Source organism: Nomascus leucogenys, chromosome 20 (genome assembly GCF_006542625.1).
Source record: "Nomascus leucogenys isolate Asia chromosome 20, Asia_NLE_v1, whole genome shotgun sequence".
In the NCBI taxonomy this organism is placed as follows: Eukaryota; Metazoa; Chordata; class Mammalia; order Primates; family Hylobatidae; genus Nomascus; species Nomascus leucogenys.
Genome location: NC_044400.1, coordinates 67,209,080 through 67,229,499, shown reverse-complemented (window position 1 = coordinate 67,229,499; position 20,420 = coordinate 67,209,080). Strand labels below are relative to the sequence as shown.

The 20,420-nt window shown below is 34.1% G+C and overlaps 1 protein-coding gene across 7 annotated transcripts in view; it reads right to left on the bottom strand.

The window, feature by feature from the left end:
- LCORL (ligand dependent nuclear receptor corepressor like) overlaps positions 1-20,420 on the bottom strand; it is a 185,847-nt gene that overhangs the window by 107,549 nt on the left and 57,878 nt on the right. For all 7 annotated transcript variants that reach the window (XM_030801150.1, XM_030801152.1, XM_030801153.1 and 4 more), the window contains exons 3-4: positions 13,467-13,546; positions 12,406-12,535 (exon numbers count right to left, since the gene is read on the bottom strand). In XM_030801150.1, the coding sequence (XP_030657010.1) occupies positions 12,406-12,535; positions 13,467-13,546 (210 nt within the window). The remainder of the gene's footprint in view (positions 1-12,405; positions 12,536-13,466; positions 13,547-20,420) is intronic.

The following is a 20,420-nucleotide window of genomic DNA, read 5'->3' as shown; positions in this document are numbered from 1 at the left end:
AACTCTGTTATAACAAACAATCACACTGTATTTATAGTGTACCTCAGCTGAAGAAGGCAATGATTCAGTGAAAGAGCTGAGTTTTAAAGGACATACAGAAGGGTTTGAGAAACTTAAGAACTGTACAAACTACATAATTTGAGGATCACAGTTCAGTGAGTAGTTTCTGCTGATAGTGAGGCTGTAGCAGCACTCCTCGTTGAATGTGAAAAACTACAGTATTGACAAATGTGTTTAAACCACTATGCACATTTTCAATCCTGATGAACTACAGCTTTTATGGGGGAAAAATGCCACCTCAATTTTTTTTTAGACAAGAACAGTACTAGAACATGAAGAGGTCAAAGATAGCTCAACATTACTTTTTAAGTGGAAAGTGGAAAGATGATATTAAGCTAAAACCTTTTTTGGTATACCACTTGAAAAACTCAAGAGCCCTTAAAGTAATGTTAAAGGAAGGAATGCTTATTTTATGGTGTTCAAATCATAAAACTTGCGTACGAAGGTATTCATGATGTTGTACAGAACCATTCTTTATTATTCATCAAGGAACATATGGAGAAAGAAATCTTAAACAAGGCACTTCTGATAATAGAACATGCTTATGTATATCTCTTGCTGGTTAACATTATTTCTGAAGACAATATTTAAATGGACTCTTTTGCCTTCCAATTGAATGTCATTAACGCAGCCTATAGACAAAGGACATATCACACACTTCAAGCATATTGATGATGAATATCTGATGTGGGGTGCTAATACATTTAACACTTCTTTAATGTAGGATTTATAAAAGAGTTTTGATAAGATGATACTATTAGCCAATCAGGCTTGGAGGAAAATATCACTGCAAACAATGAATGGAGTATGGAAGAATCTAGTACATATTTTGCTAATTTCCAGGAGTTAATGGAAATGTTGACTGTAAAGCAAAAAGTCTTATATCTTGCTAAAGGAGGCTGAATTTAATGAAATGGACAGTAGAAATGTTGAAGTTTATAAGTGAAAAAATCTTTCCACTTGATGCTCATCATTAGTCAAGCAAAGAAAAAGGAGTCACAAATACTTGACACCGAATCTTAAAAAAAAAAAAAATTCAGACCACACAAAATGTTTGTTGTTACAAGTGAGTTTGATCATGACAGGAGAAGACTCACCACATTAAAAAATTAAACTACAAACAGTCTTGGGTGACCAGGAGCTGAAAAAGTGCAAGTGAAGTAACTTTAAACAGTTTATTCATTCTGAGTTTTTTCATCCAGTTGCTTTGTTGATGGTTCAGAGCTACTTCCGTGGATTCAGACAAGGATGAACCTCAGGCATCTATTCACTACTTCACCAGTTCAGTCTGGCTTAATTCACTACCAAACAGCAATGGGCGCTAAAGCTCCTATTTCTTTTTTTAACCATTATATTTCATTCAACCAACTCTATAATCCATTAATCAGACATTTAAAAAATTGCCTTATTTATTTTGCAAAGTGCTATTGACGATCATTAATTATCTAACATTATTTCGTTGTTTACACTATAGTACATGTTCATTGGTGAAGTTAACTATTTCTTTGTATATAAAGAAACACAGACAATCTCTAACTCCCCTTCCTGCTTTAAAATGCTACAATTTTAGATTATTCTTTAGAGAAAAACAAACTTCTATAAAACTAAAGAATGGGAATGGCAATCACCTACCACATGCCAAATCCATAATTTCTCAAAATTGCTATTATTTTAATTCCTGAAATATATTTCTCCTAAGATCTCTATGGTTTGCTACCTCAACTTTTTTTACATCTCTGCTCAAATGTCATCTGATTACCACTTATAAAAATGTAATCACCATCTCCATGCTTTATGTCCCTCTTTCCATTTTGTCTCCGCGGCACTTATCTATATTCGTATACAACCAGCCTGTGAGAGGTTTAGGTGTGTGTATACACATTCAACCACGGGTATAATTTACTTGTTTATTATCTGCCTCCCTTCACTAGAACATAAAGTTCCATGAAGACAGGGATATTTTTTTTGTTCACTAGAGCAGTACCTGGCATGTAATAGGAGCTTAGTAAATCTTTCTTAAATTAATGAACTAGTCATGGACCAGAAATATGTTTTATAAAGACCAACATGCTTGGGAGAAAAGTCACAATTGGGGAAAAGAAAGAACTAAATTAGTAGCATTCTATACAAGAACACACAGGTAATGATACAGGTGGTGAATTCATGAGTTACTCAAGAAAACTGGGAAAAATATCATTAAAAAGCCTTATTTAAGACACTATAATACTAACCAGTCATATAGCACATATTAGTTCTTCTGTTACTTCCACATAAAATTATGCTTCTTCCCATAAAGTACTTAAAGTATTTTGAACAGCACATACAGATTGCTATATATTAAATATAGGCTAATTTTACTGACTGCCATATTAGAGACAGCACAGGGAAGAAGCATTACCTAAAGACAGATGGTAATTCAAAAAAATAGGGCCCCAAATAGAATTACATCTCTTTTGATGATCAGGTCTGCATTCTCACCTACTATACTTTCTCAAACGAATTAGAATACACAAAGAAATTACTTAGAAAAACTTCTAACAAATTATACAAAGATAAATAAATAACCCATTTCTTTCCCCTCAAAAACAATTTTCTTTTTTTTTTTTTTTTGAGATGGAGTCTCGTTCTGTAGCCCAGGCTGGAGTGCAGTGGCGCGATTTCAGCTCACTGCAAGCTCTGCCTCCCGAGTTCACGCCATTCTCCTGCCTCAGTCTCCTGAGTAGCTGGGACTACAGGCGCCCACCACCACACCCAGCTAATTTTTTGTATTTTTAGTAGAGACAGGGTTTCACCGTGTTATCCAGGATGGTCTCCATCTCCTGACCTCGTGATCCGTCCACCTTGTCCTCCCAAAGTGCTGGGATTACAGGCATAAGCCACTGCGCCCGTCCAAAAAGAATTTTTTAAAACTTTTATTTTACGTTCAGGGGTACATGTGCATGTCTGTTATTACAGGCAAACTCATGTCATGGGGGTTTGGTGCACAGACCATTTCAACACTCATGTACTAAGCATAATACCCGATAGTTATTTTTCCTGATCCTCTCCCTCCTATCACCTGCCTCCCATCCTCCTCCCTCAAGTAGGCCCCAGTGTCTATGGTTCTCCTCTTTGTGCACATTAGTTCTCATTATTTTAGATCCCACTTATAAGTAAGAACATGTGATACATTTTTTTTTTCTGTTCCTGCGTTAGTTTACTAAAGATAATGGCCTCTGGTTCCATCCATGTTGCTGCAAAGGACATGATCTCATTCTTTTTCATGGCTGCATAGTATCCTATGTTATATATGCACCACATTTTCTTTATCCAGTCTACCACCGATGGGCATTTAGGTTGACTCCATGCCTTTGCTATTGTGAATACTCCTGCAATGAACATATGTATGCATGGGTCTTTATGGCAGAACAGTTTATATTCCTTTGGGCATACACCCAGTAATGGGATTGCTTGGTTGAATGGTAGTTTTGTTTTTAGCTCTTTGAGGAATTGCCACACTGCTTCCCACAATGCCTGAGCTAATTTACACTCCTACCAGCAGTGTATAAGTGTTCCTTTTTCTCCACAACTTCGCCTGCATCTGTTACCCTCAAATTTAAACATTTACCCCAAAGGATATTAGGGATGTACAAAATCACTGAAAGAATAATGACTAAACATTTCTGAAAGAAATTTAGAATCACTTATATTTTCAGTATTTTTGGCCGATCCCTAGAACACCTTAGAATATTAGCACTTACTTGTCATCTGCAAGGACTCCTTCATGATGTTTATCTAAAGGTCTAGATAGCATACTGCAGCTTTGAGTTACATTTCTAAAAAATCGTTGAAAGGCCATCATGATTTTAAAGCACAGCTTTTGATTCTGAAAACATTTCTTTTCTAAAAGATTTAAATGCAATCAATTAACTGATTGAGTGTTAATGGTGCCAGGTGCTATTCTAGGTGCTAGGGATATAACAAAACACAAAATCCCTGCCTAATTTGTTCTTATATTCCAGAAGTGGCAGATAAACAGATTTTAAGAGGAGTAAGGGAGAGTTTAAAGAAATAATGTGAGGGCCAGGTGCGATGGCTCACACCTGTAATCCCAGCACTTTGGGAGGCCGAAGTGGGCAGATCGCGAGGTCAGGAGATTGAGACCATCCTGGATAACATGGTGAAACCCCATCCCTACTAAAAATACAAAAAATTAGCCGGGCGTGGTGGCGGGCGCCTGTAATCTCAGCTACTCGGGAGGCTGAGGCAGGAGAATGGCATGAACCTGGGAGGCGGAGCTTGCAGTGAGCCGAGATTGCGCCACTGCACTCCAGCCTGGGCAACAGAACGAGACTGTCTCAAAAAAAAAAAAAAAAAAAAAAAAAAACGTGAAAGAGTGACTGAGATGAATTATCAATAGGGTGGTGAGGCCAGTGCATCGTCAGGAGAGAGGCAATATTTGATGATATGAAGAAGTTAGCAATGTGCACTAGTAGAAACAGGATTCCAGACAGAAGTAACAGCCAAGTCTAAAGATCCTGAGAAGAAAGTAAGGTTAGCACATTTGAGGAAAAGCAAAAAGCCAGTAAGTATTCAAAAGAATGAATAATAAGATGTGGTCAAGGAGGAAGCAGAACCAGATCACATAGAGTCCTTGAGAGATTTTATTCTAAATGACATGTAAAGCCACTAAATGTTTTTGACAGAGGAATAATGATCTGGTTGAGGCTTTGGAAACATCATTTTTCTTTTTGCACAGAAAGCTGAATTGGTAAGATGGGGGAGAAGTAGAAACAAAAGGACTAGTTAGAAGGCTCTTTAGTAGTATAACCAGACCAGATGGGCCTCAGATTAAGGTGGTAGCAATGGAAATGATGAGACATGGTGAGCTTTAGAATAGATTTGAAGGTACAGACTTGACAATAGGTTTCATGTGGGCTGTAAAAGATATTGAGAAATCAAAGAAGGCTCCTGGCCTTTTGGCTTGACCAACTGAGTCAGGAGTGATACCTTTCACAAAGATGGAAAAAGCTGGGGAAGGGGAATAGATTAAAATCAAATGTTCTGTTTTAGACAGGTCATTGTGGGATGCCTATTAGCCACAGTAGTGAAGAATTATCAACTAGGTAGTTAGATAGAAGAGTTGGTAAAGCAGGAGGAAAGGTCAGGATTAGATTGAATATGTAGTTATTATCAGCACACACATGATAATTAAAGCCATAGGACCGAGTGAGGTTATCAAGTGAGTGAATGTATATCAAGAAGAGAAGACAGCTGAGGACTAACTCTTAACGGCTCTTCAACATTTAAAGGTCAAGAAGAAGAAAACCAGCAAGGATCACGTGAAAGAAGCAATTTGTGAGAAAGGCAAAAAAAAATCCAAAGGGTATAATTTTCCAGAAACCAAGAAAGTGATCAGCTCTATCAAACGATGCTGAAAGGCTAACATGAGAAATGACTGGCATTCCTTTGAATAGGACAAGATGGAATTACCAGTGAAATTGATAAAACAATTTCAGTGGAGTGGTAGGAAAGAAAGTCTAACTAGGATGGATTGAAAAGAGAAGGGAGGGTGGAAAGTGGAGATGGCAAAAGTATGGACAATAACAAATATTGTTACTAAACACCTGCTGTGTGCTAGTTCTTGAAATATGTTAGTTAACAAAAATTCAGTTCCTCATGGTGCTTACATTCTAGCAGAAGGCAACAGATAACAATAAATAAAATAAGTAGAGTATATAGTATAATAGAAGGTGATTGTTCTACAAAAAGGAAGGAGAATTTTTAGTTGATGGAGGTTTGAGGAGATAAAATAACTTCCTATAAGAGAGGAAATCGACTAAACAAAGGAGACTTAGAAAAACAGCATGATTGGATGTTTTCCTCGTCAAGTTCAGCTATTCCAGAGTAAGTGTGTAGTAAAAGAGAACTGAATTAAAACACAGCTAAGATTCTGAGTGTTAAATATGACAAAGGCAAAGAGAGGAAAGGGAGTTAAGATTTTACATGAAAAATGATCATGGTTATCAAGCACAGTATCTGAACTGAGTACAGAGAGAAGTGAAATCATGAGGAGATACTTAACAGTGAAAGTGGTGTGGTCTATAGATTGAAGGCTGCAATGAGGTGAAAAAAAAATTGGATACCTGCACAAATAATCCCATTAAAAAGTGGGCAAATGACCTGAATAGACATTTCTCAAAAGAAAGCACACAAATGGACAACAGGCATATGAAAAAAATGTTCAACATCACTAATCATCAGGGAAATAAATGCAATTCAAAACCACAATGAGACATCATTTTACCCCATTTAGACTGGGTATTATAAAAAAGACAAATAATAACAAACGCTGGCTTGTGTGAAGAGGAAAGGGAACTCTTTTACAGTTTCTGGGACTGTACATTGTACAGCCACTATAGAAAATAGTACGGAGGTTTCGCAAAAAACTAAAAATAGAACTACCATACAATCTAGCAACCCCACTACTGGTTATCTACCCAAAGGAAAGCAAATCAGTATATCAAAGAGATACCTGCATCCCCATGTTTACTGCAGTACTATTCACAATAGCCAAGTTATGAATTCAACCTAAATGTCTATGAATGGATAACGAAAATGTGGTATATCTACATAATGGAATACTATTCAGCCATAAAAAGAATAAAATCCTGCCATTTGCAGCAAAATGGATGGAACTGGACAGCCATTATGTTAAATGAAATAAGCCAGGTACAAAAAGACATATATCACATGTTCTCATTCATATGTGGGAGCTTAAGAAAACGTTGACCTCATAGAGGTAGAGAGTAAAATGATATTTATCACAGGCTGGGAAGGGTGGGAGGGGATGAAGAGGTTGGGTACAAACCTACACAGTTAGCTAGAAGGAATAAGTTTTAGTGTTTCACCGTACAGTAGGGTGACTACAGTTAATAACAATATATTGTATTTTTCAAAATAGAAGCAAAGATGTGAAATGTTCTCAACACAAAAATAACTATTTGAGGTGATGGATATTCTAAATACCCCAATTTGTTATTACACACTGTATGCATGTATCAAAATATCACATGTATCCTGTAAATATGTATAAATATTATGTATCAATACAATAAATAAAAAATAAATATTGGAATGAGAGTATTGGGATAAGATGGCAGTCAGAAAAAGGGATAGGTAAAATTAGATTTGGGAGGTGATAAAGGTATAGGAACGTGGGAAAAGGTGGCTAGAGTAGAATAAAGGAAAAGAGCACTGGAAATGAAGAGATCAAGTAATGGAGAGGCCAGGATGTTGGATGTATCAGCTACATAGAATTTTAAGTCAATATGAGCTATGATGGGAATAGTATTTGGGAGGAAGGAAGCAAAAAGCGTGGTAGAGACGAAAATGTAGATGGAATACTTTAATGCCATGGCTTCAAAGAAGGTCATGGTTTTGAGCAAGCAGAGTAGATATAAAAATCTTGGAAGTTGCCTGCCAGTTGCCTCCTTATGTTACATAAAGTAAGGAATTAAAAACAATAGCAAGTGAGAAGTCTACAAAAGCATCCTTTATGAACACATAGGTTTCAATTACAGCAATAAAGAAAGAGGAACACTCAGAAAAGAGACTGAGGGATTCTGCTGATGGAAGACCAGAAGCTCCAGAAGACAAAGTAGAAAGAATTTGGGTGATTGTAAAGGGGTAGGGGACTGGGTCAAATTAGGGAATTAAAAAGCCAAAGGAAGATGAGAATCTGGGTGATGATGGATGAACTGGTAGATTTCCTTTAATTCCTTCTATGGATGGACTTGCAAGTAAAAGGGAGATTTTTATCAGAAATGTAAAAAGTCTTCAATCCAGTTCTAATTTTAAGTGTGTTCTTAGAATTTGTTTACTATCTTACAGGTACCTGGTAAGAAAAGAAGAAAAATCTTTTCATGAACACCTCTGAATGCAGCTCATAATGGTATATCAGTTATTTTATGGCACTTACAATTCCCTGAGAGTTCCAAAAGGGCAACCTATATAAGAGAAACTCAAAGTATGACCACAATGACATCACAAAGGAACACTTACTAAGAAACACTTAAGGCCTGAATGAATCATGTTAAATTTACATAGTCAATCAAGGATGTCTGCATTTAGAGAAAAGCAATCTAAAAGATTAACACTACCTGTTTTTAAGAAATCAATTACTTTATCATCAGTCATAACCCAACTGGTTAATGAACCATACTAGTATTTATATCATGCTAGAGTACAAAACAAAACATTAACAGTTTAAAAGGAAAAGGGACTGTGTTCCCAAAAGGCACGGAAAAAAAAGGTTTTTAATATAAAACCTGGCTATCAATTAACTTAAGGGAAAAGAGTTTGTTAATAGGAGCTTTCGACTAATGGCATCAAATCCATCAAGAAGGTCTTTAGGAAAAAAACACAGAATTGTGGGTATGTGAATGCTAAGCATGTGTGGGTATTAAAAAAAAGCAGGAAAAACATATTACATTTTGATGAAGGATGACTTTGTTATATAGATAGCAGTATGATTCGTTCAGCTACTATGTACATATTATCTGCCCAATTTAGTCAAGTCCAGCAGCCTTCAATTTAAAAATAAAAGATGAGACATCTTCCTGAATCATAAGCCAGTGACTTAAACATTTCAGGTGATTAGACAATCTGCAGCTAAAGGCCAAAATAACTTAGTTTACATTTCATGAGGATACCTGTAAACAAGGCATTTTATATCTATATGCCTACGTTTATCAACATTCCAAACAAACTGACTGATATTCAAACTATACACAATACTTTAAGTACAAAGCAGAGAAAGGTAAACTATATGTATGTACAAAATAATTTACTTCTTCAAAACAGAACAAAGGAAGTACTAATACTACCGAATATTCGGAGAAACTGACAGATATCTAGGTAGAGTTTATCTTAGTATTCATTTATCACCCAAGAAATACTAACTCAGGACCTAACATGCAGGTACAGTCCTAGTTGCCGAGATTCTGCAATAAACAAAACAAAGTCCCCGTTATTACGGAGATTTCCATTCTACTCTAGCACTCTAGTTAATTTTAGTGTTAACCTCCAGAAGGAATTCAATTTTTAAACATTTCTAAAGTAAAGAATATACAAAATTAGTTAAAGTTCACCTTTGTCCTAGAACATCCTCCTCTTCGCATCTGACTTATTCAACCCTGAGACTATTTTTGACTAGCTTCTAAATACAATGAATTGCTTGAGCTGTATTTAAGTAATACACTCTTCCAGTCTTGAGAAGGTTTAATGCCAGTGGCATTCCTACAACCTATTTATTATTAAGCACTATAAGGGAATTAATCACTGAGATTGTTCAGAAGCCACAGGAAGAAAAAATAGAAACCTATAAGAAATATAGAGCATTCCCCATATTTCCTCTCTAGTCTGCTTAATTCAAATAAAATAGTTCTAATCCTAGTCTGCTAACTAGTGGAGAATGGGAAGTGTTTTCTACTTAGTACTTAAAAGAATCTAGGTGCTTCTCACACAAAACGCTGTTCATTTTTTTTTTTTTTTTTTTTTTGAGACAGAGTCTCGCTCTGTCGCCCAGGCTGGAGTGCAGTGGCGCAATCTCGGCTCACTGCAAGCTCCGCCTCCTGGGTTCACGCTATTCTCCTGCCTCAGCCTCTCCGAGTAGCTGGGACTACAGGCGCCCGCCACCACGCCCAGCTAATTTTTTGTATTTTTAGTAGAGATGGGGTTTCACCGTGGTCTCGATCTCCTGACCTCGTGATCTGCCCGCCTTGGCCTCCCAAAGTGCTGGGATTACAAGCGTGAGCCACCGCGCCTGGCCGCACTGTTCATTTTTTGAACTTCTTCTGGACGGCTGAAATGTTCAGCACACAGAGCTAAAAATCATGGTATTTAACTTCTCTGAGCTTCATTGTTCCTACCTGTTAAACAGTACTTACCCTCTTAATATTGTTTTGGCATTAAATGAGATAGAGCATAAAAAAGGTTTAGTGCTCAATCACAACTGATGATATCAATCATCATCATTATCCCAGGTAGTGATATTCTCAATAGTAATAGCTTATATTTATCATTAGCACCATCTCAAAAAGCATAAGTTGGGAAAGACAATAAATTAGTTACCATAAGGATATTAAAAGATTTCTTTATGTTTTACCAAGATGATCAACATGCGTATGTTCCTCAAACTAAGCAAAAGATTTTAAGTACCAGGAATACTAATGCCATCCATATCCAGGATCCCTAAAAATGATTGCATTTGGGATATTTTCAGGGAAAAAAAAATCTGCACTAAAAAGATGTTTTAACAACATGTCATAATGCTACTCCAAAGACTCAGAAGTATTTCCTGTCTTTAATGTTTCTTGCCTTTTACTTCAAAGTAGAGTTAATAGTAGAACTCAAATGGCAAACTAACAAAGGAGTTAAGACCATTTAAAAGATATTGTTATTATCTTCTAGCCCCATCTTGGTCAGACCATTTGGAAATCTCTAAAATGATTTTATTGAAAGCAAATTTAAAAAGCCCAAGTAAACAAGCAGACAAACTTTTATGTTTAATTAAATCTGGAAAGTGATGAACTACAAATAAATTAACAAAGGCCTAAAATAAAGCAAAAACACTAAGAAGAATCTTTAATTTAAAAACTCTGCAATCTTTCAAAAGATGTTGAAGAAATCCAGAAATGGAGAGGTCACTAAATATCCAAGAACACTCACCCAACCATTGGTAGGAGACCTCTTGGAGACCCAGATGCTTGAATCAGCTGAAATAGTACCAAGTTTTTACTGATTACTCTTAATAGGGCAATGGAGCATAGGCTAACTCCATACTATCAAAAATTAAAGGCTATTATTATTGATAATTCTAGTTATTACCATTACAAATGACTCAAAGAAAAGAGACTGAGTAATGAGTTCCAAGGTAAATGAAACTTACTGTGTGCATGTGTGTAAATGTGTATATTTCTTCCAGTTCTCTTAGTGATACAAGTCTGATAACATAATTCTTCCTGTAAGTGAATACTAACAGAATAAAATTTTCTAAATTAATGTTATAAAATCCTTAAAGAAAGTATGTAAAATTATTGTTTTAAAGAGATGGGGTCTTGTTGCCCAGTCTGGCCTTGAACAACTGGGCTGAAGTAATTCTCCCACCTCAGCCCACCTATTAGCTGGGACTATAGGTACGTGCCACTGCACCTGGCCATAAAACATTTTTAACACTGTACTAAAAATTTTGAAAAAATTTGATTTTTAAAGATAATGCAGATTTCTCAACAGTAACACAAAGGAGAAGATTTTCAGTCTCTTGCTCTTAAAAATTATAGTTCTTAATTTTAGGCCTTTAAATTACATTAATGATTCTTCTAATAAGAGGATTTCCATATTTCAACATATAAAAGAACTTAGAACACTTAAGACTAAACAACAGACTCTTGTATCACAGTCAAGTACTATTTTAAACATTATTGATTTAAACATGAAAGTTATCAATTTAGTAGAAAAATATCTAGTGATATCTCACTCCAAAGAGGAGTAAAACAGGGTCAACAAGTAGATGATGACAATATGGTAATGTTTTCTTAATCTCAAAGTTGAGAGAGAGGATAATCCCCCAAACTAAACATGCACCATAACTTACTCCAAAGGTCCAGGTGGTAAAAATAAGACACTCTATTACTGTGGGAACAGCCAAGAACAAAACATGAAAGGTCCTACATTTCTCTAATTCTCCCAAGTAACTAAAATATAAAAACTACTTCTGCTTGATACATGAGTGTAAAGTAAGGGAACAAGTAAAACAAAAGCTATTTGGTTTGAGTAGTTTAGAGACACAAGAAATAAAAAAGAACACTGATTTTTTTAATGTCTACTAAGCAAATTCAAGTTACCAAATAAATATTGAAATAGCAAGTCAGCAAATATACTCCAACCAAGCTGATAAGTGATTTCACTATTACATTATCAGGCATAGCTTTGCAATATAATGTTATATATCTATAACTTATTGAACATCAAACAAATTTTGAAGTGTTCAAGACAGCAATACAATAAGGAAGACCAGAAGCATAAGAAAAATTTTTAAAGGTGCTTATAATAGATGAGGAAAATGTGTGATAAAGTCAGAGAGATACTTGAAAATAGAATGCTGAACAGGAATGCCTAATACAAGACTAGTACTAGAATGATTGAGACTCCTACTGTCCCTAAAAATATAAAGAAAAATTAAGAATAAAGAAATAATAAAGAGAGAAGTAGAGAGATTGACATACAAAAAACTTTTGTGTAAAAAAATTCAAACATTTTACATCTCTATTGCAAATTTTAAATGACAAAACATACCAATATTACCTTTCTTTCGAAAGAGTGCATTTAGGTAATTTTCTGCTTGGCATTCAATCTTATCAGTGTTGGACTGGCCCTGAGATGATAGCTCCTCTGTTGGTGTTGACTGTGAAGAATCAAGAGATGGTATACAATCCTAAAAGTATAAGAAAACAACAACATACAGAATCATTTTTTAATTCAAACATGGAATTCCATTAAAAATGACAAAAAATTAATGCTCTAAATGCTCATTTGTTCTGCCCTTTAAATTGTATCAAATTAGAGAGAGGGAACATAAAATTCAGAGTAAGAGTCAGGAAAAAAGAAATAGCTCTGATAGAGAGTCAAAATAACCTTATTCCTTAGCAAAACTATAGTCAAAAAAAAAAGAGCATATGAAACATACTGGTGAATAAATTCACTATGTTGGCATGCCAGTAATGCAATCCTAACACAGAGTTTTAACAACAAAGCAGATGTGTTTACCCACTAATCTGACCAAAATTGGTATAGGTTCTCAAGTTTTCAATTCTTCTCAGCCCTTCTCACAACAGTAGAAATCAAAATTTCCCACCACACAAGAAGATGATGGTTGCATAGTTTATGCCACGTATACAGTAGACACTTACATATTTCATCATTTACACAGGAGATAATTATGATATCCAACAGACTTCAAGAGTAAGTGAAAGGCTAAAAATAGCACATTATTCCCCCACTATTAATTTCTAAGAAATCAGATTGTAGGGTGGTCTCAGACCAAAGTAGGCCTTCAAGCTCATCCCTCTATACCTAAATACAAAATAGACCTGAACTAAACTTAATGAGTCAGGGTAAGTAAGAATAAGAAAGAAATGTGAAATAAGTAAGTAAAAAAAAAGATAAGTTTTCTAGGATTTTCACCTGCAAGTTAAGCTAAATGTTAGATTTCTAATATGACTTTAAAATATTATTTTCATTTACCAAAATCAAATATTTAAACTTCCACTGTGAGTCACAAATTTTCAAAACAAATTAAGATAAAAAAAAAACTGTGTTACGATTGTGCATTAGTTTAAAGATAATTTCACAGCACTAAAACTTACACTGACTGCTTCTCTCTGTAGGTTACAAAATGAACATTTTTCATCCATAGACCAGTCAGTCAGCTCTTCTGGTTCACAGTCTTTAAAAGAGGGAAAAAATTCATTAAATATACTAACTTTATTAAAACAAATAAAATTACCACTCTCCACAGCAACGGCTCACATAATAATAATTTTTAAAAAACTAACAGTAATGGGAGAAGAACTAACTTTAAAATTAAACTCACAACATCTAGAAATAAACAGAGAAGGCTGTAAGGAGAGTAATCTGCACTATTATGGGACAAAATAGCAAAAACAATGAGCTGGTTATAAATTAACAATTTTCCAACAATAGGGTTTTAAATATCATCTAACTTTCTGAAAGATTCAACTTATCATTGTGCTTTAATTTTATTTTTGCTATGAAAGAAATCAGAACAAAGGGGGAGATATCTGGAGGAAATAAACTTTGCATACCATGAAAGACAACACAAAATAGAGAAATAGAAGAAAGCACCAGAAAAGTCCACAGATTTCAGAAAATGGAATGATGCCCAAGAAAACAAGTAAAAGCCTATAGCTCAAAAGTCAGAACAGATTTTTATTAAATTGTTTAAAGGCTTTGTTGCAAGAATCAAGAGTAAAAATCAGGTAAACAAATAAGGTATATTATTTAATATAAAACACGGATTTTTTTTCCAGAAGAATATTCCTTATAATCCAACTGTTGTAATATATTAGAGAATTTCTGGAAAACAAAAATAGTTCCTACTGAATTTTATGAAGGCATAATAATATTGTCATCCTAAATATATCTGGCATAGACAATGATTTTAAAACTTAACCCTTGCAGCAGAAACTCTCCCCAATTTCTATTCCCAAATAAATTCATATGCAGAACCTCAAACATAAAAACCATTATCATCTAAGGCAGCTATACTGTGACTAATTTGAAAAACACTGGTCTATCACCGCAATTTTCATACTTTTGAAATACATAATGAAGTTGAATACATGTCTCTGCTAAAATGCACAGAAAATACAGTTTTTCTTTTTTGGAATGATAATGAATAAATACTAGTTAGGATCAGTAGCTAGGACTCCCCTAAATCAACTCGGAAACACTGATCAGAAAAGAAGATAATATGTTGGAATATAAAGAACATAGTAACAACTCCCTTTAATTTCTGCAGTAGTACACAAATATATTACTAATATCTACATAAACTTGGACAGAGCAGGGAATGGGAATTAAGATGCAGTGTAGGGTAATGGAAAGATAACTAGATTTGAAGTTTCTGAAAATGTGGGGTGGAATTTCACTTACCAGTTTAAGCTTTTCAAGCCACAAAGTTGTTTTAATTACTTTGTGTGTGAATAAGGATCACATCATCTAACTTATTTATGGATTAAATGAAAAAATGTAAAAATGCTTTATAAACTATGAAGCACCATACAAAAGCCAGTTATAAACAAGACAGAATTACCAGTCATTATTTTTTAATCCTATATGATTGTATGTGTATTTGATAAGGTCAGTTTGCAGAAAGATTTTAATCAAATTTTAATTAAGAAAACTGGTTACTTTCTGTAAAACCTGACAAATCAAAAAGTTTCAACATTCTATATAATTAAAAACCCAGCTCCTATAGAACTGTGGCTATGTAGGCTTACGTAGGTTTCAAACTTTCACCCACTCACTAGGACAGAATCACCATACAACATAAGAGGAACTTGGGACCTAACGCTCATGTGAAGATGTTATTCCCCACTCACAGCCTGGAGTCCAGCTGAACCAGATCACCCATAAGCGTGCAAAAGATTCTGGAGTTGTTTTGGAACTGTTGTGCCAAAAACATGATTCATATGCCAAGCATAACATAATTTTGATAGGTCAAGGAAATCTTACTGCCTTTATTTAAAAAAAAAAAATCAGTGTCTCATTAAAGAATTTTTGGAAAATAGCTTGTAGGCTTCGGGAAGGGGTATTTTTAAAAATAGCTGTAGGGTTTCATAAAGTTTCAGTGATAAATATCCTCGATCAAGGGCCAACAATTTTAGATTAAGACAATTGCCAGTTGTAAGATAATATCAAGGTATGCTGAGATTGTCACTTATTTTAGATATTTTAGGAGTTCTTCAAGAAAATGTTAATTACAACAAAGGCTTACACAGTCAAATAAATGGCAATGAATAATCAATTGAATATAAAGACCATTAAATTTTTCTGAATTCAAAATGTATAGCTTTATAGCTTTACTTACAAATATTTAATCACTCTTTCTATATTAACTTTTTATTTTAAACCAAACAAATGATGTTTGGTGGGATAAATTTTTCTATATGGAAAAACAGCTTTTGAAAAATTAACTCTAGGCCAGATTTTCACTCTCCCCAGGTTACCTTTCATGTCATTAAAAACTAAATAAATGCTGAAATAAAACATTCATTTTAATCTCTCAAACAACGAATAAGATACTCATCTCTAAAAGATGTTATCTCTCTTTTTGAAACTGTAATGCATAAACTCAAAAAAGGTTAAATTATATATCTTATAGAAATAGCTTCATTAGTAAAAGGTAACATCATAATGAAAACTAATATTTAATGAATGGCAAAGATCAACCTTTCCACCATGGATATATACTCTTATAGTTAAAATCTGGCTTGAATCATTTTATCTAATCCAGATTTTGAAATAGGAGAACCCTAGTACTGAACTTTTTGTGGCTTTTCCACATACTCATGTGGCCTCAGTCAGGCAAGTTAACTTGAGTTTCAGATTCTTTGTTTGAAAAAGAGAATAATAATTGCATGTTAAAGCTGTAGTAAAAATTAAAGCATGTGTAAAACACCTAAACGGATGTAATTTGTATTTTCTTCTAAATAACCTCATTATTAATAAATAATTTTTGAGTGTTTTAATGCTTTTTGGTCCCTTTATCCATAGGCTGTAAATTTAGCATTTCCAAAGACGAAGTTCAGTGAAAAATGAAAAAGAAGAATACTGAGCTAGATTTTTCATGAAGATCATGAAATACTGGTTATAACTGTGTTGGTCTGAGGGAAAGATACTAATCAGTAGGCAATACAACTAAACACTAATTTTTCATTATGAAATTATATATTAACTATATTGAAAAGTACAAAGGAGAAAAGAAAAATTCATAATCTCATCATCCGTAGACAATGATTAACATTTTGCTATAGATCCTTCTAGTTTATATTTTATGCCACTTAAAAAACTAGGATCAGCTGGTTCATTGGGGAAAAACATCAGTAAAATAAACCTCCAGCCAAATCTGGCTAGCCAATCAAGAAAAAAAGAGAAAACACAAATTTTTAATATTAGAAATGAAAGACTGGCCATCACCACAGATCGTATGGGCATTATAAGGATAATAAAGGAATATTATGAACAACATCATGCTCACAAATTTGGTAACTTTAAATAAAATGGACCAATTCCTCAGAAGACACAAACTACAAAATCTCACACAAGGTAAGATAGATAACCTCAACAGCCCTATATCTATTAAAGAAATTAATAATTAAAAACCTTCTGAAACAGAAAGCACCAACCCAGATGATTTCCACACAATCTGTCTCTAAAAACAGCAGCAGGGGAAATATATCTTCACTTACTCTACGAATCCATCATTGTCCAAATATCAAACTCTGTCTGAATAGATACATCGCCCAACAAGATACATAGTGGCAACTAAGCATATGAAAAGATGCTGAATATCATGTCATTTGGGAACTGCAAATTAAGGCAATGAAATACCACTATATACCTGTTAGAATGGTTAAAATCCAAAACACTCATATCAAATATTGGTGAGGATACGCAGCAACAAGAACTTTCATTCATTGCTGGTGGGAATGCAAAATGGTACAGCTACCATTGAAGATACCCTTACAGTTTCTTACAAAACTAAACATAGTCTATCAGTGATGCTCCTAAATATTTACCCAAATGAGTTGAAAAAATTTGTCCACAAAAAAATTTGCCTGTGAGTGTTTATAGCAGTCTTATTCTTAATAGCCAAATCTTGAAAGTGAGCAAGATGCGTTTCAATAGGTGAATGAATATGTAAACTGTGGGAACATCTATACAAGGCAATATTATTCATCAATAAATAGACATGAAAAGTAATAGAGGACCCTTAAATGCACATTTCTAAGTGAAAGAAGCAAATCTTTAGAAGCTACATACTGTATGATTCCAACTATATGACATTCTAAAAAAGACAAAACTTTAGAGACCATAAAAAGATTAGTGTTTGCCACAGGTTTGGGGAAGTGGGAGGTATGACTAGGTAGAGTTTAGGAGACGTTTTTTGGCAGTGATATGCACTGTGTCTGATACTATAATGATGGATTAATGACACTATGCATTTGGCAAAACCCATAAAACTGCACAACACATAGAGTGACCCTAATGTAAACTGTGGAATTTTGTTAATAGTAATTTATCAATTGGGTTCAATAAAATATGCTAATATACAGGGAACTGAAGGCAGAGGAAAAGAGAGTACATGGAAACTCTGTACTTTCTACTCAATTTTTTCTGTAAATTTAAAATTGTTCTAAAATATTTTAGTTTAAAAAATTAAAATCATATTACACCTTTATGCTTATTTACCACAAATATTTCCCATACTCAAAGTAATTTTTGGTTAAGTATAGTCCATCAAAAAGATGCCCTACAATTTATTTAGCCAAATCCTATTACTGAATATTTAGCCTGTTTCTCCAGTCTTTGTATTACAAGCATTATGATGAATATACTCAGGTAAGTCTTTACTTCAGATAAGTATGTATCAAATATCAGGTTGGTGCAAAGGTAATCGCAGTTTCTGCCTTTAGTTTTAATTGCCATTTGCCATTACTTTGTTTTTCTTTTCTTTTCTTTTTTTTTTTTTTTTGAGATGGAGTTCCACTCTGTCGCCCAGGCTGGAGTGCAGTGACACAGTCTCGGCTCACTGCAACCTCTGCCTCCCAGATTCAAGCGATTCTCCTGCCTCAGCCTCCTGAGCATCTGGGATTACAGGCGCCCGCCATTACGCCTGGCTAATTTTCGTATTTTTAGTAGAGATGGGGTTTCACCATGTTGGCCAGGCCGGTCTCAAGCTCCTGACCTCAAGTGATCTGCCTGCCTCGGCCTCCCAAAATGCTGAGATTACAGGCGTGAGCCACTGCACCCGGCCATTTGCCATTACTTTTTATTGACATTACTTTTTAATGTTAAAAGTAATGGCAAAAATCACGATTACATTTGCACCAACTTATACATATGTGATAAGAGCTAATATAATTTTTAACTAAAAATAACATTAGATTATCTGGTTTTAATTGTATAATATAAATAATCATCAATTCATATTAGAAAACTACCAACTTCTGAGTAAATACTAGGCCATGAGTTCCCAGTAAGAAGAGATCTTACTTATGCACCTTTTACTCCTTATTGCTAATCACAGCATCTAACACAAAATAAGCATTTAAAATATTTCATCAAACAAATGTTATTAAAAAGTAGTTTTGTTGTCTCCATCACAGTGTTAACAGGTAGAAAACATGATATTAAGCCAAGTATATTAAATTTCAGTCAGTATTATAAGTCAGGGGTCAGCAAATCTTTTCTATAAACAGCCAAATAGTAAATATTTTAGGTTTTCCAAACCATACAGTCTCTTCACAACTACTTAATTCCATCATTATAGTATAAAAGCAGCCATAGTCAAGGGATGAGTGAAACTACGTCCAATAAAACTTTATTAACTGAAAAATTAAATTTGAACTTCATATAATTTTCATGAAATATTAACTTTTTTAACCATTAAAAAATGTAAGAACCATTTTTAGTTCATAAGCCATTCAAAAACAGTCAACAAGCTGGATTTAGCCTACATGCTGTAACTTGCAAATCTCTGATACAAATAATGCCTCTGATATGTTGCCACACCTAGAGAAAAAACAGTAAGCATTTACCAGTTTCTACAAGCCTAATGCATTGAGGTTCATGCCACATACAATCTATTCATATTTTTGAAAATATACATAGTCAAGTATATAAAATCAGATGACCCCTTCCCCCAACCAGATGAAAGAAACTGACCTACCAATAAGACATAAAAGATTAACTAAGGTAGGAAATGAGTCGTTTTTGATTAAAAAGTCCTATGATGCCAGAAGTGCAGTTAGGGTAGATGGAGGAGCAAGACAGGCATAGAGTACTGGGAACTCTTCTAAAAGTACACAAATGTGTGAAGTTCGTGACTTCTTTGGAGACCTCACTCCAAAAAGAAAGAATAGTTATGCTTTCTTCATAAGGACAGTCATAAGACAGACTAAAGAAGACTTTGTTTCTAACAAATTAAAAATAAGCAGCACTCAAAAGTTTCTTTCAAAACCACTCAATCTGGAGGCGGTTGCGAATTAAATTCAAAAATTAAAATGTAAACCTCTCAAAACACTGGCGTGTAAGATAAAAAGTCTTTACCTTTAAAATGCTGTGCCAAAGTTGATTTTTAAGGTAGTAGGATGAACTTTAGAATATATTTTTCAAGAGAAAACAGTAGGTTTGCAAACTAAAAGTATAATTAACTTAAGTGTATATAATATGCATTTAATTTCATAACTAAAAAGAATTCAGGATAATATACAAGAATATACAAGAATTATATTATCCTGAAGGAAGACTGAAGAAACATCAAGCATGGGTTAAATTCTTGATTCTTTAGATTTTTCCTTTGTTCATTCGTAAACTCGGCAGAAAAACTGGTTAAACTAAAATTAGCATTGCTTAAATATTTCAGATAAAAATATTTAATTCAGTGCAAATCTATGTTAAAATAAGAAATGATTAAAATTAAGAGATTTCAGAAAAAAAGCTCTCTTAAGTCATAAGAATAATAAAACACTGGAATGGGTACATTTTGGAGTCTCCACCCTTAAAGTCGTGTT